Source organism: Sarcophilus harrisii, chromosome 5 (genome assembly GCF_902635505.1).
Source record: "Sarcophilus harrisii chromosome 5, mSarHar1.11, whole genome shotgun sequence".
Classification (NCBI taxonomy): Eukaryota; Metazoa; Chordata; class Mammalia; order Dasyuromorphia; family Dasyuridae; genus Sarcophilus; species Sarcophilus harrisii.
Window position 1 is genome coordinate 283,452,982 of NC_045430.1, and position 23,582 is coordinate 283,476,563.

At 51.9% G+C, this 23,582-nt stretch overlaps 1 protein-coding gene across 1 annotated transcript; it reads right to left on the bottom strand.

Annotated features, from left to right (window-relative positions):
• Window positions 1-1,285: 1,285 nt before the first annotated feature.
• Window positions 1,286-23,224, bottom strand: TMEM106B (transmembrane protein 106B). The gene is made up of 8 exons (XM_031940725.1): window positions 22,966-23,224; window positions 20,171-20,399; window positions 10,707-10,770; window positions 8,040-8,199; window positions 6,226-6,366; window positions 5,873-5,922; window positions 5,251-5,304; window positions 1,286-2,791 (listed from the first exon to the last, which is right to left on the bottom strand). The coding sequence occupies exons 2-8, from the start codon at window positions 20,388-20,390 to the stop codon at window positions 2,656-2,658; spliced, it is 825 nt and encodes a 274-aa protein (XP_031796585.1). The 5' UTR covers window positions 20,391-20,399; window positions 22,966-23,224; the 3' UTR covers window positions 1,286-2,655.
• Window positions 23,225-23,582: the final 358 nt, after the last annotated feature.

Genomic DNA, 23,582 nt, shown 5'->3' on the forward strand with positions numbered 1-23,582 from the left:
CCCCGGGGGTCCCGCTGCGCTGAGGTGGGGGGGGGGGGGGTTAGGTGAGAGACCACCCTCCCGGGGGTGTCCCGCGGGCACCGGCCTCGTGACCGGGCTCCCTGAGCTCCCTGCCCGGCCCCCCTCGGGAGGGAGGGGCTGCGCGCTCTGGCCGGCGCCTCTGTCCCCGAAGGACCCTGCCCCGGCCGGAAGGGGCCGCTCGGGGGGCCAGGAGCCTCGCTTGCGGCCGGGGAAGGGCCTAACAGCCATTTTCTGCTGCCATGATGACCAATGCCGGGCCTTCTCTCACGTCACTTCCTCTCCCCCTTCAGGCCCGTTTGGAAGCTCCCCTGACGCTTCCTCGGAGGCGCGGGAAGCCTCACTCAGGAGGGGATGACTGGAGACGCAAACGGTAAATGAGCACAGATGCGCGCCCGACGCCGCGGTCCCGGGGAACCGCAGATCTAGGTCGGTCACAGAGCGGAAACTCCCGCCTTTCCCCAAAGCCTCCGAAAGCCATTGCTAAGCCCGGCCGGGAGTCCGCCGCACCCGCCCCTTGTGAGGAGGAGGAAACCCAGCTTGGGACCGTGGCTAGTTGTGGCCACTAGTGAGTGTGAGACCGGGGGGGGGGGGGGGGGGGGGGGGGGGGGGGGGGGGGGGGGGGAGAGGAAAGGCCGGAGGCCCTGGGCAGGCCCGGGCAGCCGTGGGCTCTGAGGTCACTTCTGACAAAGGGAACCAGCGAGAGAAGGGACCCAGGCACCCTCCCGCTTCCGGTCGTTCCCCGGGAACCTCAAGGGCAAGCCTGGACCTGCCGCGGCCCGGATTCACGTCCTCCTCCCTCCCTCCGAGTCCCGCCTAAGCCCAGTTTCCTCATCCTTCAGAGGGGGCGCAGCGCCCCGGGTGCCATCGCAGGGGTCACCGTGAGGTTCCCCTATGGAAGTAAATGATGCACGGAAGTAAAGAAAGGGCTTTGCAAAAGCAGAGTTATCACACCACCAGTGCCTGTGACTCTCCGTGTGAGGCCGGGAACCTCCCCGAATTCTCTGGGGGCCGAGAATCCTGAAAAATAAGTCACGGAATCAGTCAGTTGCAGAAAGCACGCCAGGGTCTGCTCATGGTCCCACAGCCCGCGGCCGGGCCTGGCAGTCCATGATCCCCGGTGGGTGCCAGGAAGGGTCTCCTTTGGGAGAAGTCTGAAAATGCCGGGATAAGATTCCTATAGATCTGTGTTTGTGGGAGCAAGAGAAGAGGGATCGAGGTGGGCTCAGAGTAGGGAGCAGAAAAGGAAAGAGATCCAACAGCCACATTAGCTCAAACACAATTTGTTTTGTAATTATTTTTAAAACACAAAAGACTGATTCCAATTATTTAATAATACGCAGAATCCCTTAATGTGTCTTGGCCACAGTGAGTTTTTTTCTGTTACACAACAGGTCCCAGGGGCCCTTGAGGTCAACACGTGAGGAGGAGCAAGGGTGTTTCTGAAGCCTTCCCATGAATGGGACTGATGCCCACGGAATAGAGCAGGGCGCCTTTCCTCGCTTTCCCCCCATGTTATCCCCATTTCACAGATGTCCAATGACAGCGTAACAACAGAGGTCTTGGATTTGTATCACAAGTGACGTCAGAATTGGCTGACGCCGTCCTTCACTGAGAATCAAACTGTACTTCCAATAAAACTATAGCTCCATTATTTACAGCCTAGTTCAGGGACCTATTGATTATATCAATGGGTGAAGATCACACAAATCCTGCAAAATCTCAACTAAACATGGGAAAAGACACTGATGAGCTGATTATTCATCCTAGAGACCACAGAGAACTTTAGATTAAGAATTTTGCAAAATTCATTTTGTTTTTTTACAAATCTGTTAGAGCATCAACCAGCTTGACATAATATAATATATGAAAAGCTAAAAAATGAACGTTTTCACACTTCCCAATTCAGGAATGAAAAGAATGCCGGCCCGGAGGCCAGAGAATCTGGGTCCGGCTCCTGCCTAGGTGAGGGGGTCGGGCTAGGTCATGTGCACTGTCCCTTTCTGACCCCCTTCCAGGGTCTCTGGAGTTCCTTCCATGTGAAACAGAGATAAAACCCCCCAGTCCCCTAATAAGAATGTTTTAAATGGCAGGCTCGTGGCTTTACATTGATTTGGGATGAGATGCTTGAATTTAAAATGTTCAGAAACACCAGTCTCCGTGTACCACTCCCAAGCTGCCAGCTTGACTGTCCTAGAGCCAAAGTCTCTCAGACTTTATAACTGAGCCCTTCTGGGGAAGTTTCAGGTAGAGCCAAGCAGGGTCTCAGAGGAGCTTGACCAGAAATCAGCAGGGGCCCAGCCTAAACACCAACTCCCCTCCTTATGGTCACGACTGGGCCAAGGATGTCTCCGAGACTCAGCCGGTTCCTCTGCGAGATGGGGATGAAGACTCCTGCGCAATGACTGTGCGGGGCGGTCGGGACAACCAATGGACACAAACAATATCTATGGGAAGCGCCTGGCAAGCCCTAGAGCACTACGTTAATGTCGGCTATGAATATAAATACAACACCACAATAGAGGAGAAGTTTCAGGAAGAGCGCTCCTACATGTTTTTAACTGTACCCCTAAGACAGGTCTGCCCGTGGCGGGTGACACGGGCTGAGCGCGGCCGCGAGCATCCCTCCTGCCGTGTCTACTGGGGCGGCTGCACGTTCAGGTACTCCGACTGGCCCAGGTGATAGGTAGTGTTTCTTCCACAGTCGACATACTGGTAGCGCTCTTGGGAGATCTGCTCAGAGTGCCCGAAGTAGGTGGTTGTCACAGTCACCCTTTCAAAAGAAAAGCAAGTGTGAGGCAGGAAAGCACATGGCCCGTATCGGGCACTTACCCAGAGAGGAAACTGGGAACCATCCCACTCAAAGCCCTGGGGCTGGTGGCCAACAAGGCGTGCTCTCCACAAAAAGGGATCAACAGAGCAGCCACTGAGCCAACACGGCCCCCTGAACCAACATGGCCCGCTGAGCCAACATGGCCCGCTGAACCAACACGGCCCCCTGATTCAACACGGCCCAATGAGCCAACAGGGTCCGATGAGTCAACACAGCCCCCTGAGCCAACATGGCCCGCTGAACCAACACGGCCTGCTGAGCCAACATGGCCCATAGAACCAACATGGCCTGTTGAACCAACACAGCCTGCTGAACCAACATGGCCCACAGAACCAACATGCCCCACTGAGTCAACACAGCCCAATGAGCTAATATAGCCCCGCTGAGCCAACAAAGCTTGCTGAGCCAACATGGCCCGTTGCACCAACACGGCCTGCAGAACCAATACAACCCGATGAGCCAACACATACCAATGAGCCAACATGGCCCACTGAACCAACACAGCCCCCTGAATCAACATGGCCCAATGAACCAACAGGGTCCGATGAGTCAACACAGCCCCCTGAGCCAACATGGCCCCCTGAACCAGCATGGCCCGCTGAGCCAACATGGCCCCCTGAACCAACATGGCCCACTGAGCCAACAGGGTCCGATGAGCCAACACGGGCCCCTGAGCCAATATGGTTTTAACCTTGCATATTGATGTGGATTTTTGGCAATTCTTCCCAAACCTATTTTTAAATGTATTTAATGACTAATACTTATTTATTTTATAATTCAAGGTTCACTCCAATTTCAAAGACCAAAAGCCTGGGGGAAAAACCAGAAATATCAAATAAAGGTCAACATCCTGAATCCAAAAGGGGTGTCAAGGTCTACTGAGGCGTTCCCCAGCTTACAAGTGGGATATCACAGTAGAAGTGCAGGGTCGAGAGGTGGGAGGGACCCCAGTGGCTTCCAGTACAGCCTTCCTACAGCATCCCCAGCAAGTGGTCAGCAAGCCAAGGAGAGAAATCCTTACATTTTGGGGCAACTCTTAACTACTGGGAAGTTTTTGCCAGAGTCTAATATTAGCAAATTTATGTCACAAATAGATAACAAATTCTATCCACAGTCCCTAGTTCTGCTTTCTGGGGCCAACCAGAATAGGCCCATTTTCCTTCCAAACATATGTCTTCCAACCCTGAGGAATCCCCTCATCTCTGCCCCAAGGCCTCTCCTTCAGGCCAGAGAATCCTGTTGGGGCACAGACTCCACTCGGGGCCTGCCACCATCTTGGCTGCCAAGCTCAACCCTGGGAGGTCAGAACTGGCCATTTATGGCTGTTTAGATCAATTCTCAAGAGAAACACGTGGAGGGAAGGTCCTGAGGTTCAGGCACAGAAAGCTCGCTTAATTACAGAATGTAGTTAGAATGTATCACATTTGCAATTCCCAAACCCCAGAACAAACCATCCTGTTTCTACATTTCCCACATGAAAGGAAGGCAGGTTGTGCTCTCCCTGCCATTTGCTGCCCTGTGACCTTGGCCTACAAAGAACTCTCAGAAATCCCACCCCTCTCTTACTGTTAACAGTTCAGTTATCTGGGACTCTTGCCACCTCTTGGCAATTCCATTTCCTGCTGCTTTAAGACTCGGTAGACAGAGAACTCCACCTCGTGTTTATACTCTCATACAGATTCCCAACACAGAAAATGAAAAGCTTGTTTCTATCAATTCAATTCTTCTCTCACTTAATATTCCGTCTCTTTGAGCTCCTTATCAAAAAAGGAATGGAGACAGTGAATTCAGCTCCCTAAAGCTGGGAGATTACTAACTTGTTTCTTTCCCTGCGCCTTTGGCTGAACACTTATTCTTCTTGTCCTTTTCTATGGTAAAGGCAGGCACCTCAGAGACACAAGAGCCATTCTGGCCACATCCCACATAATGCGATGTGTCCTTATCCCTGTCATCGACCTCTGATGTTCTACTGTCATTTCTCTGATCCCTTCTTTAACTCGATTGGGGCTCAGGAGATTATTTCCCGTTTCCACAGAATACATGTCACCTTCATGAGCCCTCTCTGAGAGATCTGGGTTCCTCCTTGTGGCTTAGGAAGGGTTAATGAGCCAGGATGGCTCCCAAAGCACAAGGCCTTGGGCCGCACAGGGGCCTGCATCGCTCTGTGTTGTGGAAGTCCCACAAAGTGGGGCCCGACCCCCAGGATCGTGGCCTGTCTGAGCCAAGTGAGGCTGAGAGTCATCCTAGCTGCCTCCTGACCACCAGACTGGTCAGGATGCACAGGGAGGGTCCTAAAACCCAAGGAAGACGCAGGGGAGCCATATAGGACTAAAAGGACTAGCCAGTGACAGAGGGAACGGGAAGGATCCGCAAGCCATCACCCAAGCCGGGACACTTACTGCATCATGACCACGATGTTGTGGACCTTGATGGAGGGCAGCGTGCAGAAGTCACTGTGGAAGAAGAATACATGAAGGAAAAGGTATCAGTGAAAGGAGTTCCTGTGGGCCCTCCTCTCCCTCTGGGGCCCTCTCACCCTAGGGGGGTGCACGTGCAGGGGCCGTCACCAAGCTGCCCTCCCGCAGGGGCCTTTGTCATCTGAACGCTTTGATGGGTCAGTCCTCCAAAGAAATTGGATGCACACCGAAATCTCAAACTGCCTCTGGGAACGGCTTTCATCTTTCTTAAAAAAAAAACAGCCGGAGCTGGGATGTCACCATTGGGGGACTTTCTGGTCTGAAAACCCCCACATCCATGGAGATGGGCTCGCCTAGCACGGAGGACTCTGGACTCCAAGCAGGGCCCCCTCTCTGGGGTGGGCTAAACTACTCGGGGCTTTCCCACCACCCTGTGTCACCGAGCAATCTGGTGGGCAGTTAACAAAAAGCAAATTCAAGCTTGTAATGCGACAGATGAGAACTCTAAAATAAAATTCTGAAGACAAAAATATCGTATAGGAATGAGAGCAAGGTTAGTTTAAAGTATGTTCACATTATTAACTTTAAAAAAATCCACACTTACTACATATAGCTCATTTCGTCTACTATAATGGTAGGAACTGTGTAATCAATCTGAAAGATAAAAAAGGAATTTAAAAAAGTATTAAAATGAGGGTAAGTATAAAAAGGATAATTTCCCAAATTCTTAGAGCCAAAACACCCCATCTCTATGTGTTCAATTCCATGATACCCATTCCCCTTCTTTTTAAAATATATATGATACATATTTGTTTGCAATAAAGAATAACTAAAAGAAGCTATTAGAGAAATTTAAAACTAAGTCTTTTAAAGAGTCTGATACACTGTGATATAGTAAAAAAATCAAATTAGGAATTACTTATATTACATATAAATTTAACAAAGTTTCATTCTCACCTGTTTCATATCCAGTGGTCCAATATTGGTAATATTATTCAATCGTGCTTTTCCAATAACAGTTTTTGAAAACTGGACTTGTGCTGTGATGTTTGCAACTTCCACAGAATAATAGTTGTTGTTTGTTATATTTAGTGTGTTCTGCAAAGACAAGGAAGAAAATTTAATCGTCTCAAACTGGCCTCTAAAATTCATTCATTAATGAGAAGAACCAAGAGAACATCGTACACAGTAACAATAAGATTATCTGATGATCAAGTCTGATGGACATAGCTCTTTTCAACAATGAGATGATTCAGGTCAATTCCCATAGACTTGTGATGGAGAGAACCATCTGCACCCAGAGAGAGGACTGTGAGGATTGAGTATGGATCACAACAGAGTATTTTCACCTTTTTGTTGTTGTTTGCTTGCTTGTTTTTTTCTTATTTGTTTTTCCTTTTTGATCTGATTTTTCTTGTGTAGCATGATAAATGTGGAAATATGTATAAAAGGATTGTACGGTGTTTGACATATATCAGATTACTTGCTATCTAAGGGAAGAGTTTGTAAGGATAAATGTTGAAAACTATTTCTGTATATATTTTGAAAATAAAAAGCTATTATTTAAAAACATTAAAAAGTGCCTTTGTAAAATACTCTATTCCAGGGGAGTTCGGGAAAGATCACCCATGGATGCTGCCATCCAGAAGCTGATGATCTAGGTTTCCAGCTACAAGGAAAATGGAGAGCAGGAATCCCCAAGAGGCTAAATAAGGTTATTCGTGATGGCGCCATTTGTATGAAGCAACAAGATATATCTGTAAATGGTGCCCAACAATGTGCTCTGGCTCCATACATAGAGATGAATCCACATAAAAGGTGATCTTCAAGATGGCTGGAAGGCAGCGTGGAGCAGTCACATGAACAAGAGCCCAGGCTCTTCAACTTAATACCTGTGAGAGCTTGGACAACTGGCAGCCTCTCCACAAAAGGGGCTGGTAGTCCTGAATGGCTTTCAACAAGTCTCCTCTGATCCATTTTCCAAACCGCCATCAAACCATCTGATCAGGTCACCCTGCTCCTTATGAAGCTACCCTGGCTCCCTGTTGGTAAGTGCAAAGTTCTGTGAAAGCCTTCACGTGCTGTCTGCAACTTTTCAGACTGATCAATTGATCAGTAATTATTAAGAGCCACCATATATTTATGCAAAGCGCTAAGGATTTAATTAGAGAGAATGTTATATTTAACAGGGCAGACAGCAAGGATAGAAACATAAACAAATTCAAGTGTATACCTATAGATATAAGTAATCAGTCACGCCAGAAACATTTATTAAGCACCTGCTGTGTGCCAGGCACTGCGCTACACACTGAGGTCATGGAAAGAGGCAGAAAACAGTCCCTTCCCTTAAGGAGATCACTATCTAAAGGTGAACTACAAGCAAACAGATATAGAAATACAAGATATACAGTAAGGATAAGTAAAAATTAACTGAGAGAGAAGGTACTAAAGTAAGAGACTAAGAGGCTTCCTGGACAAGGGGAGATATTAGAAAGTCAGGATATCGGTGGTCAGTTGAGGAAGGAGAGCATTCCTGAGGAGGGGGCAGCCAAGGGGAAGGCTGGGAGGGGAGGGACCCCGTGTCTGTCAGGGGCTCTCGGAGGGGGCTGGATAGGAATGGCAGCCTTCCTGACCCGAGCCCTACCTCCCGGGGCCTGAGGCTGCCCTGCCCTAACCCAATGAGACTCCTGGGAAAACTGGTGGGAATACACACCCATCGAAGCAAATGTTTTTTAAGCAAAGTGAGGGATTCAGCGAGGGTCCGCACTCACCGTGATATTCAAGTAGATGACGCGCTTGTTTTCGTCGTAGCTGACGTACGCGGATTTCACCCCGATGTATTTCACATCAATGGATCGGGGAAACAAGAAGAAAACGGCCAGCCCAGAAAGCAGCAGACACAAGAACACAGACGCCATCACGTAGAGCTTTCTGGAATCACAAAGAAAGGGCAATTTAGACCCGAGGCCTGCCACGGACCGGCTGCAAAGCCTGCCCCAAGCACTCATGGACCCACATCCATTTTTCTCACGTTCTAATCTTTTTAACCCAATCTGTGATTTCACTGGAACAACAAAATTCCAATTAGAGCTGGACTCTCCAGTGCGGATGGGCGGGGCCGAGGGGCCGGAGGCTCTTGGGATCCCAGAGCCAGGCTCTCCCTTCTCCTTGATGCTCGGCTCCTCTCACCTCCTCTGCCCACTGCAAAACAGACTCGGGGCCATTTTCTGCTCGCTCTAAATATTCATAATCAATTTGATCCCGAGTTTAGCATGGGATAAAATTAAATGCTCAACTCGTAAGAGATTTCAATTTTTTAAATGGCTTCTTGATTAATGTACAAATGTACAGTAAATAGTTTAAGAGTTAATAATAAAAAAAAGAATGCTCAAGTACACTTTATTAAAGCATTTAAGGGAAATATAACTTATGCCTAGTGAATAAATATTGCTGTGCCTAGTTATTTCACAAATAACCTTCCCCACTGAAATGAGATTATCCTTTCCTAGCATCTTAAACAGATTAAAATTTAACATTATACATTGTATGTGACCCTTAGGGAGGACGAGTGACTTGTCACTAGCTAAGAGTATGAATGACCCAGGATCTAGCCATCTGAATCAGTGGTACACTAAATTACAAATCTGGACCCCCAACCTCTCTGAAACCCCCCCATTAAATGCAGCATCCTCTGCTGTAGTAGCCAACACAGGCTGTCGTTCAGTTTTATGCTGTAATCTTTGAAGATCTGTCGTTGAGTGGTTTGCTTTTCTTTCAACTGGCCTGGAGGAGCAGTCGTCTCACAGCTTTAATCAGTGAACGCCACCCTTTGGTAATCACACCCCCCCTAGTAAGAACTTGGAAGGCCGCTACTAACGACCATTAATGTTCATGTGTTCATAAATCTGACATAAGAGTCCTAGGTGTCAACAATTGCATAAAGTAATAAGTGTCAAATAAAAGCAGAAACTAAAAAGGATGTGAAAGGGGTGAAAGAGGATTTCAGCATCACTACAAAGCAGCCCCTGGAGCTCACTGATCAGGACGTGGGCCAGGCAGCTCAGGTAGCCTGCTGCAGGGAGGCCAGGAGGAGGCTGGGAGACCAGGGGGAGGCCAGGAGGAGGCCGGGAGGCCCAGAGGAGGCTGGAAGGCCCGGGAGAAGCTGGAAGACCGGGAGGCCGGGAAGTCAGGGGAGGGCCCGGGCAGCAGTGCGGGCGAGAGGTGGTGGGGTCTGATCTCTGCAGCCATAGGAAGGGAGGAAAGTCCAAGAGGAGAGGCTGACATATGCCAGATGACCAGATGTGTGAGGTGGGGGAGTGGATAGCACCTAGGCTGGAACCTTGGCTCACCAGAGGGGGGACTTAGAGAAGCTCAGGAGGGGCCGGGTTTGGGGGTAAAGATGGCGACATGGGAACAGAGACAAGAATCACAACTGCTCTAGAGCAGCCACAGCCCAGGGACTCAGGGGGGAGCAGTGATGGAGATAACTAAACTGGCCACAAGGCAACCACCTCCCATCCCCCGCCCCGCTGCCCTCAACCTGTTTGGGACCCACAAGGTCACCCATAGCTAATGAGAATCGAAACCCACATTTACGGAGGAGTGAGAAGGGAAGGGGGTGGAGACTGTCCTTGGGATTTCCACCTGTCTGGTTAAAGTTCAACATGTGGGGAAACCTCCCAGCCATGAAAGACAGCTGGGGTTCAGGGCAGAGAGCCCCAAGGGCAGAGCCACAGTGGGACCACAGGGCCTTGCACAATGCGTTTGCTCCTCAGGAGTCCCCAGGGACTCCAGAGAGAGGAAGGAGGGGGAACCCTGGCCCTGAGAACGGCTCGGCCTTCCCAGGACTTCTGGCAGGGAAGGAGCTGGGATGACATCAGGGCTCTCGGCCTCCAGGAAGGAGGCTAAAGGTCCCGGAGGAGAAGTCGATCTTCCCCAGAAAGCAGAGCTCACAACTGGTTCATGAACTTGCTCTGGGTCAAAACAAGCTATAATCAAATGAATCAACATTTGCAGGACTCAGCACTCGGCCCCCAGCTGCTGCTGAGAGATACTAACCCCATGGGCGCAGATGCATTGTCACAGGTACTATGAGGTTTTACTTGATAGGTGTTCAACAAATGTGACCAGAATTATTAAAATAGAGACCTGGGGCAGTTTTTTGGTGTTTTTCCCACACACTCACGGGGGTCCTGCGCCCCCAGCCCCTTCCAACATCAAGGGATTACCCAACATATGTGCACAAAGCCTGGCAGGGCCCGAAATTCGTACAATGTGCGTACCCTAAGGTAATCCCACCCCCAGAGCTTCCTACTAAGCTCTACACACCCTAATAGCAGGAACCATCATACTTTTCTGAGACACAATTTCAGCCAGAGCAATTTTTCCCGCAAACATAGAAAGCTTGCAAATATTTCTTTTCTTCAGTAACTACTTACGTTCTTCTTGGCCTTAGTCTCTGATCACTATACGGAATCAATGCCACGAGCTGATTTTCCTGGCCTATAAATAAAGATAAGAAACACTTTAAAAATAAGCTTAAATGGCTAAACAGAAACAGTAAAACACCACTGCAATGCTGGGTTGGGACGGACCCAGGAAATCCCATTTTAACGGCTAACAGCCTGCTACGTGTTACAAGTTACAAGTTACATGAAGACCCATCACCGTGATTCCGCGGCAATGAAAATAAGTGAGCAAAGGTTAAGTAAGGGTTTCTGCAACGGGGTCTTACTCTAAAATATCATAAAAAATTATCAAGAACTCAGATTTGTGCCATCAAGAAGATATTTTCCCAAATAAACAAATGAAATGGAAAATATCTACTTTTCTATTAAGCATGTGAAAATATTATATGAAACTTACAATTTTTAGATTCTCAAAAGACGCTCAAATAATAAGCCAAAAGGGAATCGGCCTTCTACATCAGGGATCCCTTGGGCAGGGAGGGGAATCCGTCTGACGACAATATTTTAAATGCACACGATATAATGGAGGACTGCCGAAGACAACAGGTATACTGAAATATGATTTCTGCCTAAGAAGCCCTGTTTTACACCATCTCCCTGCCCAGGATTCTCCTCTGCTTCTCTCTAAGGCCCACCTTGGCCACCTCCAGTTCCTGCAACATGCCAATGATCAGATTTATCTTTGTGGATTGCCACTTGTATAATCAACAGCAGCTTTCATGGCTTATGTCATATAGAGAAAACATGTTTACAATCTATCTCCCATCTCACATCTACAGGATCTTCCCCTTTGCCCCAACTGATGGAGACGGACACCCCCTGCTTTCTGCACTTATCACCTGGAGTTTCCTCCCTTGAAACAGCTGACCAGATGATAGACATCTCACAGACTCAGGGGGCAGGTCCTCTGTTAGCTTTTCCCTCACTGGCCCTGAGATCACTGTGTAAAGTCTGCCTGATTCCCCTTCTGACCTCTCGCAGTTAAACTGATCCCTGCTCAGTGAGACCTTTAGCAACTTTGCCTTTTTTACCTGATTCCATCTTGTTTCCCACTAATGAACTGTAAGCTCCCTGAAGCTTACCTGCTTACATCTTGTAAACATCTCCCAATAAGAAGGTCCACAACCAGATGTATTTTCTGTCCCTCCAATGCTTCCCCTTCTGAACTCCCTTCTTATTTTCAGGGTATCACCGCTTCCCAGCCCGTGTCCTGCCTGACCCCTCACTCTCTCACCCCTATGTCCACTCCGGTGTCATTCTGCCTTTGGAGCCCATTCGAGTCTATCCCCGGAGCCCTCTGGTGGATTTCCTATCCAAAATTCTCTCTCCCCCTCCCTGCCCAAGGGATCCCTGCCATCATGATGCAAGTTGTGTCCCCCTTGACTTTTGGGGGGGAACTCTGAAACTCTCCTCCGACAGAGACCTGCCCTTCAGGGTGGTTAAATGGTTTCATTCGGTTGGAACCTGGGGACTAACTGCACCCTCTATTGAGTTGAGGAATAGCCTGGGACTGCTCCCAGTAGCTGGAACTTAAGTGGTCCCATTCAGTTAGAGATCTGGGAGATATTCCTACTGAGTGGCTTGAAACTCCAGGCTAAGTCCTCTCTTTTCAACTGGAAATCTGGGCCTGGGGCATTGACAACAATGAGGGATTCTCATTCAATTTTGAATGGAAGCCCGAGCCTCAGACTGATGAAAAGGACAATTCTGAACCCCAAATCTCTGCAGAAGTCCAAAGCAGGGTTATACCTTGCCAAGGAACCCCTTGGCCCAGCTGCTGCCAGGACTCTTGCCCGCTGTCAAGAGACCCTCTTCTCAGTGATAACCTTTTGTTATTTCTCTGACAGGACCTTGCCACTGAGGAGTCTGTGTCCTAGCTAGCTGGCTTCTCAGAGCCAATAAAAATCTCCTTTCTTGCCACATTTGGATTTCAGGTTTGTTAATTCTTTCACGTTGGACCTGCGCCGACCAGAGGGGATTCTCGCATCAACTCTCTACCACCAGAACCGCATCAATCAGGCTCTGCCCCCTTGTCCTCCCCTACCTCGGTCCCTGGGCCCAGGGGGTCTCCGAACCCTGCTGGCCTGTGCCTGCCCCCGCCACAAGCCCTGGCCTTTCCCACCAATTTTTCCTGACCTTCACTCCTTCAGAAAACCAGCGCTGGGAAAGTGGACATGGGACCCCCAAGCCTGCCACAGGCTGGCCTTGGTTCTGCTTTTTCCTGGATTGGGAATAAAAGGTCAGGCCTGGGAGGATGAGTAATGAGCATGTGGGTGTGCAGTGGTCATGTGTAAATCAAGGCCCCTGGGAGTGAAAGCAGGAAGTGACCAAGGCCTGAGATGTCAGGCCCAGGAGGTTCCACACTCCCCTCCCAAGTTACCCCAACTTCTTTAGACAAGCCTGGGAGGGGGGCACAAACAAGGTCCTCTCACCCCCACCCAGGGCCAGCCCTCGCCCTGGCCGTCCCCTCCTCCCACTCCAGCGGGGCCCTCTGTCCCCCTGCTTGCGCTTGGTGGGGGGCCAAGGGAGGCCGGAGGAGAGATATGCCCAAAGCTGGGGCACCTTTTGGAGCGGCCCTTTCTATCTGAGACCATTTCCAGGGAGAACTCGGCAGTCCTTCCTGGGGTGGGGGGCAGGCAGCCCTCGGACCTGGGCACTTCCAGCGATTTGTGGCGGAGAGAGCCATCGACATCCAGGGGGAAAACTGTGGAGGCTGAGTGTGGATCGGAGCCCAGGACCTTCACCTTGTTGTTGTTTTGTTTTCCCCTTTTGATCAGATTTTTCTTGGGCAGGGTGGTGAATATGGAAATGTTTACAAGAGTCCCAGGTGTTTAACCTACAATGGATGTAAACTGTGTCATCTTTGGGGGAAGGGTGGTTTTGAGGCTCTGGGAGGGGCCCCACCCTCCTAGGGAAACTCCCTACAGTTCAATTGGAGATCTTGGGGGGGGGGCGGGGGGGAGGAGGGGGGCCATAATCACTGCCCTCTGTTGAATCTCCCCTTAATCTCCCCAGCCCCCAACCTCAGCCTCCCGCCTCAGAAGGCTAATAAAAGACAAGGCTGAACCCCGAATCTTGGCTAATGCCCTTCTGGACTTAGCCTGCTGGGGCCTTCTCAGTGTAAACCCATCTCAGGAAATTACCCTAATAGGATTTTGCCCACTAAGCATCGGATTGCTTGGGGAGGAGGGGAAGGGAGGGAGAAAAATTTGGAACATAAGGTTTTGCAAAGGTCAATGGAGAAAACTCGTTCTGCCTGTATTTGGAAAACTAAAATACTATGTGAAAAAAAGTCTCTCGTTTGCCAGGCTAGGGGACGGCGGGCCGCGCCCCAGCAGTGGTGCCCTGGCCACTGGCCGGGAGAGGCACTTGGCCAAGGAGGAGGAGGCAAACGGCTTCTTTCTGGGAGCAGGGATGGTGGCTTCCTCTGGCCGCCCACCTTCCAGCCTCCGGAGACAAAATCCAGGGGGACGCCAAGGTTTGGGGGCAACCATTCCGTCTCGGAGCTTGGCAACACAGAAAGGAGGGAAAGCCGGGTGTGGTTGGACACATGTCCCAGAGGGATGGGAAGCTCCCAGAATGAAGTGAAAAGGCACAAATAATGTTAATGAGGAAGAAAGGAATGCAGCCACAGGGAACTCAAATGGGTTTTCTGGTCTAGGGCACACTGCTGTGCTGTACCGAGTTAAAAGCTGGCAGAGAGATTTCCTCAGGACAGTCGTTGGATGCACATTAAAGAAGTGCCTAAAATGTCCACAACCCAGAGACAAGACCTGAATGTGAGATTGGCCCAAAGACATCCAAGACAACCAATCACCGTGGCTTTAGCAAGCACGCAGAAGGGACTGGGCAGGAAAAGGCAAACAAAACAGACCCAACACTCATGATTGAGCAATCAGTTTTCAACCCCACAACCTTTGCCAGGCAAAGGGCTTTAAATGGCAAACAGAGGAAAGAGGAATCGGAAAAGGTCCCGGATTTGCCAATATATTCACAGCAGGAATTTTACGAGCTAGAAATTACGCAGTCACTTTATATTCTGGGGAATGGTTAAAACCCCCTGGAGTACGGAGTGGGACGGAACAATGTAGAAGCCAGGAGCCCTCTCCTCCAAAAAGCTCCTATTCCTGTTAAGGGAATCACCCTCTGGGTCCCTGGTATTAGGGAGACCCTCAATGCCGCCCCCACTCCCCACAGCAGCTCAGTCAGAAAATGCGACATTTCTGTACCTGAGCACCTGCACCTCCATTTTTCTGTTCTCACACTCACTCACACACTCTCACACACAATCCTATATATACATACACACACACTCACACACACAGTCACACACACTTATACTTCACTCACACTTATATAAATACACACACACAATCACACACACTCATACACACTCATACTCACACACACAGTCACACACGCTTATACTTCACTCACACTCACACTTACATAAACACACACACACACAATCACACACACACACACACACTTCACACTCATGCTCACTCTTGCTCCTGCCACTGAAGATCACATTCTCTTTGCCCTCATCTGGAGCCTGAGGTCTTCCCCTCAGGTTACAGAGCTCAGCCATTGGGAACCCCCTTTTCCTCCTGCCCCGTTTGGGGTTTTGCATTGAGCACCCCACAATCAGCCACTCTGGTTAGGACCTGTGGCCCTCCCTTCCCACAGGAACACCAGGTCACACAAACCTTTCTGCTCCCCAGAACAAGATCTGTGACCCAGAACCCCAGACTCCCCAATTATTTTACATTCTTGCAGGAAGGGGAGCCTAGGTGAGCAGACTTCCCTCTGAAAGGCCAAAGGCAGCGTTTTATTTCCTGTCCTGAAGTGTGCCTCCTGAATCTCCATTAAATGGATGTTCCAGAAATTCCAGAAGTTGGCCAGTCCCTGCCCCAAGGAGTTTTCTTTCTACAAAGGGGAAGCTGGCAGAGGAGGGCTAAGTAAGAGCAGAGAACAAAAGATTCTTTTCAAATCTCAGGCCCCCCACCCCATGATAAAAGTCAGTCCCTGCCCAAGGAGCTTACATTCTTCTGGGGGAAGATCAACTCCACCCTTGATTATTCTTTGATGTCCCTGTGGATTAAGTTTCATTTGTCTAATTTCATTTTGGTAACTGTGGAAGCCAAATGCCCATCCAGTTCTCACAGTTCCTTCTCTGCTTTTTTTTTTTTTTTTTAAATTATTTTCACATCTTTTCTAACCCCTTGACTTGGCTAATTTTTTTACATCCCACTTCATAAAAGTCTACTAGCCTCTACACCGCTCTCCTTACAGGCTGGATAATTAATATCCAAGTTCTCTGCTAATTCTTCTGACAGGGCTGTACTAGGTGTGACTTACTTCCAGTTGTAACATGTTCTTCCTTTTCCTGCCCATGACCCTTCCGAGTCATTCTGAGGAGGTTAGTGGTAGTGAGTGGTGTGAGAACTGGGCCCAATGAGAAAGAATTCACAAACCCAAAAAGTCTGGCACAGAGAAGCCAGCTTTGCCTGAAGACAGACTTCTTAGTGGCAAGGTCCTGTTAGGAAAATGGCAAAGGTTAACACTGAGAAGAGAATATCTTCACAGTGGGCAAAGGTCCTGGCAGGAAGCCTTGCCAAGAAGAGAGCATATTCCTGTTTCGGACTTCTGCAGAGATCTGGGGTTCAGAGTTGTCTTTTATTAGCCGTCTGAAGCTTGGGCTTCAAAGAGATTACTTATCTTGGGGTTTCCGCCACTCTATAGGACTATCAGGCCAAGATCTCCAACTGAATGAGACCACTTAACTTGGGGAGGGCATTGTTTGGGAAGGTATGCTTTTCCCAGGGGAGAGCCTGAGACCCCGACTCTCCCTTCTTTTACACATTAAAGGGGACACAGTTTCAGGCTCATCCCCATCAATTCCATTTTCCTGTGCCATTCTGCCATTCCTTCCACTGCCTCTCTGGTGTAACTTATCCAATAATATTTACTTGCTAGAGCAGGAAGGACCCAAATCCAGAACTAGATTTCTAGTCCTGAATTCATCTAGACTTAATTCTTCCTGATTCAGTCTTACTTTCCGCATCGAGTCAGACCCTGAAGTGGCTCAGCCCAGCTGTCTGCTTCTGGTCCTTTGGAGGTGAATTGCTCAAAGCCCAGAGGAAAACAGACCTGAGGGAACTGGGGCGGGGGGGGGGGGGGGGGGGGGGCTTGGAGCAGAGCCTTCCTGGGAGGTGCTTGTCCCTTCCCTGACACACCTTCTTCTGTACACAGCTAGTCAGGTGCCATCTCTCTCAATAGAGACTACAGGATACCCCAAGAACAATATTCAGAAAGGGGGGATCCCATAGAATAACAGGCATTCACAAAAGCCTTCCTTAACAGGCCTCGCTACCTGCCAAAAGCAGGATACTGAAATGAGATGAACCAGACTTCTGCATGAGGCATATGGGTAAAGCCTCTCTGCAGGTTTATTTCCCTAGATAAATAAACCTTCTTTTTCCAGGATCTGTTGTAGGACGGCCTGGGAGAGACCAATGGAGATTGGCCAGTAGCTTTTCATATACATTATTCAAAAGAAAACATGTTTGTGCCACAGGACACATTATACAAACAAATGTTTTTCCCACATTAGCAACAAACAAATAAAGTTGATTTTCCCATTGATTTAAGAAAATATTCCATAAGTTACATCCCTCCAAGAAAACTTAAATACACTAAAATCCTCTTCTCTAAACCATATTAAAGATGTTTCAGCTTTAGTTTCAATGATCGAGAACAGAAAGGTCCCACAGACAGTTGTACCAATTATCCCAAACCTGTGAGGACCTTGTTTCATACAGACACACACATCTAACAACAGACAGACGCCTGGATCAAATACTCATTTAGTTAATTATAAGATATAACGACTATATATTTTTAGACTGAAAACAGCAAGATATTATATACCTGGGCTGTGCTTCTGGCTTCCATTGGCCACTTATTCTAATCATAGAAATTTGCTATAAGAGGAGAAAGCAGTGGCCTGATTACAACAGCCGACAATCCCACCTTCGGCCTGCTCGGGAACCTGTTTGACTAACTTCTCGGTGTTTCTCCCAAACGGTGGGTTACTAACTTCATTCAGATAATCATTTCCAAAGTCAAAACTCAAAACAGCATCAGGGAAGCTGCCAAGAGATTTTGTCTGGAACAAGTTTCACTAATCTGAGGTTTTAGACCCTAAAGTGTCTGTTCCACGTGCCTGCGGAGCAGAGCCAGAACCAGACGCAGGAGGTTCTGGTCCGATAAAGCTAAGATCACACTGGCTGTCATCTTTTTTCAACTCTGAGACCGGGTTCTAAATAACCATTTCCAGTTCATCAGAAATCTAACAAACTTCGCTTAGAAGGACCTTGCACTTGCTAAGCTGGAACCTTTGGGTCCCAAATGACTTTGCCTTAAAACAAACACAGGTTTGAAAAATAAAGAGCACACATTCAGTTATTAACGCCTGAACACAAGCAATTAATCTAAATGGGGGGGGGCAGAGATGGGGGGGAGCTCCAGTAAATGGGTTTGTTTTCTCACTTCTGGGAGCAGCTGGGCCCAGTGGGGAAGGGCCTTCACCTTTCCGGGCTGGGATCACACACATAACTCATAGTTTTCAATCCTTAATTTCAGACTAATGACGAAAAATCCCAGTCAAAGACCTTCAGAAACCTAGAGGGGGAGAGACTGGAACTCTACGCCCAGAACCCAGCTTGGTCTAAACTGGCCAAGCCCACAAAGCAGGGGATGAGCCCCCTCCTTGGCCTCTCCAGCCCCACCTCAGAGTCCCGAGGCAGGCAGGGAAAAGAGATGGCTCAGCTCCACGGTCCCCACTCTGGCGAGTGGGTCCAGTCTGAGAGCCAGGTTCTGCCAGACTCCTGAGACCCCCCTTCGGCAGAGGTCTCAGTGGTCTCGGCCTGTCATGGCCTGTCAGCAATCCCAGTCACGGCCCTCAGGCTAAAATCTCCCTAAAAATCCTCTCATAGATTGCCTCCCAGTGCCGCCCAGTTTGGGTCAGCCCCACCCGCTGCGGCACTCTGCTTCTTGGGTCTTCTCCCCTTCCCCAACTTCCAACCCCTTTTCTCCCCTCACAGCTAATGAACTCTTTGGGGTACTGAGTCCCTTGGGATTGAGCTGCTAGCTATGGGTGCTCCTCACCCTCACAGGGGGCTCCTTGTCTCTGGGCACAGGGTAAGTTCCACTAGGAGTGCGCCCTCTCCATCACTAGCTAGGAAAGCCCCTTTCTGGGCTCCCTGCTCTATCCCATATTTGCCATTCCTGGTGTCTCGCTCCGCTTTGTCTGTAACACTCCCTAAATAAATCCACCATTTGTCAAAGATAATGACCACGTGACCGAATCCCAACTTGTGGTGCCCGCCATCATCTGGTGTCCACGTCACCTATGTCATTTTGGGCCCTCAGACCACATCATTTGGTGCCAGCCCAACATCCCACCCTCTCTGTGCCCAGAGCTAACAACATTTTAGAGCGTAGCTCATAATTTTTGCACTAGTTCCCTTGCTGATCCTGGAGCCATCAGTGGATCCATTTACAACACGGTCCTGGGACCTCGGACGGCCTGTGTGGGGGGGAAGTCCAGCCACGAGACCCTGAAAACCAGCTGCCGTGTCTCCCGTTTGTAAGGAACCAGGTCTCTGACCAAGAACTCCGGACTCACGGACAGAGGCAGCAAAGGTCTGCTTTAGTTCTGGCAGGAAGGGGCGCCGGGGGGAGCAGACACCCCTTTGGAGCCTCTGCTTTCCTCCCCTGACTCCCCGTTAGTTGGGTGTTCCAGAACTTACACAACATCAATCTCCAGCCCTCATTACACAGCCAGTCCCTGCCCTGAGGAGCTTCCATCCCAGAAGGGGGAAGCAAGCAGGGTGGAGGGCCGAGGGCAGAGAACCAAGGAGGGTTCAAATCTCAGGCTCCCGGCCCTGCTGACAAAAGTCAGCCCCTGCCCTTCTGGGGGAAGAGGAACACCCCCTTGACGACTCCTTGATGTCCTGGTAGGTTCCAGTTTTCTAGTTTAAGTTTCGTTTTCTTGATTAAACATTGCTAACTGTGGGAACCAAGTAAGTGCCCATCCATCCCCCTCCCCCAATGGAAGTGCTCCCTCCCCAAGTGACCCCCTCTAACTATTGAGGAAAGCAGGAGTTCTCTTCTCCTTCTGGCTGGGGGGGCCTGGCACCCCGACAGCGCTTGGGAGACGGACCTGGGCCAGCGCGCCCCATCACCAGGGCCTGGCCCAGAGCCGGGCCCACGGCCAGCGGTGACCACCTGGAAAGCTCGGGGGCCTTTCTGGCTGTTGTCCGAAGGCTCGCCAGCCCGGGGCGGACGGGGGGCTCAGGCTTCCCCGGAAAGTCCGCGTGGGCGGTCCGTTTTGGGGCAGGGGAGAGAAAAACCAGGCAACGACTTACCCCGGGGAATCCTTCCTGTCCCCTGACAAGTGGGGCAAGTGACGCTGTCTCTGCCGGTGAATTCCACGTACGGGAACTGGGAGACGTCCCCATTCCTGGCGTCTTCATTGTGGTTTTCGGAATGAATTAAGCCGTTCCTCATGTTATCGGAGGACGTCATCCCGTCATAACCATCTTCTTTACACGAAGGCAAAGGCAGGTGAGAAAAGGACTTCCCCATGGCCGACACCTGCAAAGCACAAACACCGTTTGGGGGAAGGAACGCTCTCCAAGGGAAATGCTAAGTTATTGCTGTAACTGTAACAAATCAATACACAGAGACTATCACCTTCCCCTTTAAGGATGTCGGCCAATTATTCTAACATTCAAGGTCTGGCATGCCAAAATACTATGAAAATATGGCTTTCGGGGAAGGGGGTGGAGGAAGGAGGGGAAAGTGGAACACAAGGTTTTGCAATGATTACTGTTGAAAAATTATCCATGTGTGTATATATATATATGTATGTATATATCTATACCTTTATTTATTTATTTATTTTTTGCTGAGACAATTGGGGTTGAGGGACTTGCCCAGGGTCCCACAGCCAGGAAGTGTTAAGTGTCTGAGACCATTTGAACTCGGGTCCTCCTGACTTCGGGGCTGGTGCTCTATCCACTGCACCTCCCAGCTGCCCCATGGATACGTTTCGAAAATTAAAAAGCTTCAATAAAAAATATGGGTTTTCACCATGTTTACGGTTTTCAGCAGAGAGAGGCAGGACAGTTCTGTGGATACCGGGTCAAGCTCTGAATCAGGAAGACCTGGGGGTTCGGACCTGCCCTCGGCCCCCACCGACTGGCCTCCTGCTCTCCTGTCTGTGCCCCAGGAAGCGAAGGCTGCGACCCGAGGCGTGTCTGCACCACTAGAGAGGGAGATGGTGCTTCCTCACTGCGCATTCTCCCGCCCCACAGAATCGGGGGGTCAGACGACCCCCACTTCCTCCCCGGCTCTCCTCCTGTCCCAGAGGGAGCCCCGTGGCTCCCTGGGACGGCGGCCAAACTCTCGCCCCTTCACAAGCTCCGCTCTGCAGGTCTGTGGGTGGGGATCGATAACGTGACGGCCTCGCAGCTGCCGGGCCAGCCCCAGAACCGTCCAAACCTCAGCTGGCCCCGGGCTAAGCAAATGGCAGGCAGGGTCTCATGGGACCCCCCCCCCCAAACCGGGGGAAGCTCCCTTCACATTCGGGGGGACTGAGGCACGCAGACTTAGAGACTGAATCATGGCTAGCAAGTGTCTCAGGTGGGTCTTTTTAATTGTTTCATCTTTTTCTGGCTAGGTGCAGTAACCTTTTAAACACACATTTCTTTATGAATCGAGTTGGAAGAGGAAAACGAGAACAAAAGGGAAAAGCCAAAGGAGGAAAAAAGCAAGAATAAAAGGAAGAAGGGAGCGTAGGCCGTGCTGATTCCCGGGCGTCTGCTCGGTTCTTTCGGTGGAAGAGGCGCTTTGGGCCTCCTGGGACCGCCTCGGCCGCTGGAGGCGGGGGAGAAGGAGCCTTTCGCCGCCCCACAGTGTTTGCTGTCCCCGGGACGAGGGACTCCTGGTTCTGGGCTCAGATCAGTTCATGCCTTTCCAGAACCAGCTTCCGGAACATGCGGGCGCTGCTCAGCCGTCCCCGACGGGCGGCATCTCCCCGGCTCCTTGCCCCACGTCTCTGCAGCCCCTCTGGGGCCTCTCTGGGACCGGGCCCAGCAGGGGCGCTGCGGTGGGAGGGCGGGCGGCTCACGCCCCCCCAGAAGTGTCACCCTTCTCCCGGGCTGCAGCTGAGGGGTCCTCCCCGCGCCAGGCCCGGCTCGGGGGCGCTTCCGGGAGAAGCTGCTTTCTTCTTCTGATACAGAGTCAGCCCCTCTGGGGTTCTCGCTGCCCTGGGACTCCCGGATCTGCCCCCCGCGAGCAGCCGGGGGCCGGGGACCCGCGGGGGAAGCTGCCCAGGCTCCCCTCGGAGGAACCGCCCCTCACAGTTTCTTCCCCGCTGCCACGGGGCGCACCCCACGAACCCCGGGAAACCCCGCTCCCGGCAGCGCCGAGACCCCCGCCACTGCCACGCAGCTCGTCCGCTTCCGGGGGCGCGGGGAGGCCCATCCCCCTCGGACCCCTTCCTGGCCCCGCAGGGAACCCCCCCACAGGAGCCCAACCTCCCCTGGCCCTGAGGCCCCAGAGACTGAGGGACGAGGGGGAGGTGGGAGACCCCAGACCCCAACCCCAAACACAGCCGGGCGCCCCCCAGAGGGTCCTTCTTGGCTCCCCCAGCCCCCGTCTACACCGGCGTCTACACTTTCCACAGCCACTCACTTCCCTCTCGGGCCAAAGCCAAAGGTGGCCGCGGTCCTGACTGACAGCTCCTTCTCGGGGCTCCCCCCCCCCCCCCCCCCCCCCCCCCCCCCCCCCCCCCCCCCCCCGTGAGGGCCCCATCTCCCCCCCACCCCGACCCTCCTCACTGGCCCGGGAAGGAGCAGAACAGCTGGGGGGGGGCAGTCTGCTGCCCCTCCCCCTCCGGCACCCCTGGGGCCGGCCCCGCCTCCACTTCTCTCCCTTCTGGCAAAGCCCCCTCCTCCAGGAGGCCTTCCTGGGCCTCCCCCTCCTTCCTCCCCCCCCCCCCTCCTCTCCCCCGCGGGCTGGGAGGCTCCGCCCCAGAGCGGGGGCCCCGCGGACGCAGTCCCGGCGGCCCGCAGTCCCGGGAGCCCGCAGTCCCGGCGCAGAGGCCGCAGGCGCCCGCCCTCCCCCCGCCCCCGCCGCCTCCCGGCGCCCCCCTCACCTGGATGGGCCCCGGCCCGGTCCCGCTGGGCCCCGGCGCTCGCAGGCTCCGCCGCTGGCTCGGCTGTCAGGCGCTGCCCGCACTGCGCCTGCGCGGGGGGAGGTGGTTCCGGGAGGGCGGGGGGCGACGCGAGCTAGAGAAGGGCCCGGGCGCGCGCCCCGCCGGGAGGCCGCTGTTTACACCGGGAGAGGCGGCGCGCAGGCACCTGCGACATCGTCCCTCCCCGCCCGGGCTTCTCTCGGAGCCGGCATCAGTTGTGGGTCTGCGCATGCGTCTGAACCCGCCGGCCGGGATTCCGGGACCATTTTCCTCAGGTCATCCTCGTTCCCGCATGCGCACACGCCGGCCCTGCCCTCCCCCTCCCCTCCCCCCGCCTTCCGGTTTGTCCTCGGCCCTGGGCTGCGGAGGGAGGGCGCCGAACTATCGGCCCTTCGCACCTCGCTCCTTCTGGGCGGGGAGGGCCTGGTCCCAGATACCCCGGGCGCTGGCTCCGGGGCTTAGCGCCGGGCGGCTCTGTGCCCGCGCGCGGGGGCCGCCGACTCCCCTCCCGGGCCCGTCAGGCAGCTGCCCCCCGCCCCCGCCCGGCTCAGCCAGCCTGGCTCTTGTGCGCTCGGGCC

Excerpts from the sequence above, each read along its gene's own strand:
- TMEM106B (XM_031940725.1), bottom strand. The coding sequence starts at position 20,390 with ATGGGGAAGTCCTTTTCTCACCTGCCTTTGCCTTCGTGTAAAGAAGAT. Across the intron at positions 5,305-5,872 it reads GACGAAATGAGCTATATGTA|TGACTTCTGCACGCTGCCCT; the intron begins GTAAGTGTGGAT and ends CTTCTTCCACAG. Across the intron at positions 2,792-5,250 it reads AACATCGTGGTCATGATGCA|GGTGACTGTGACAACCACCT; the intron begins GTAAGTGTCCCG and ends TTCTTTTGAAAG.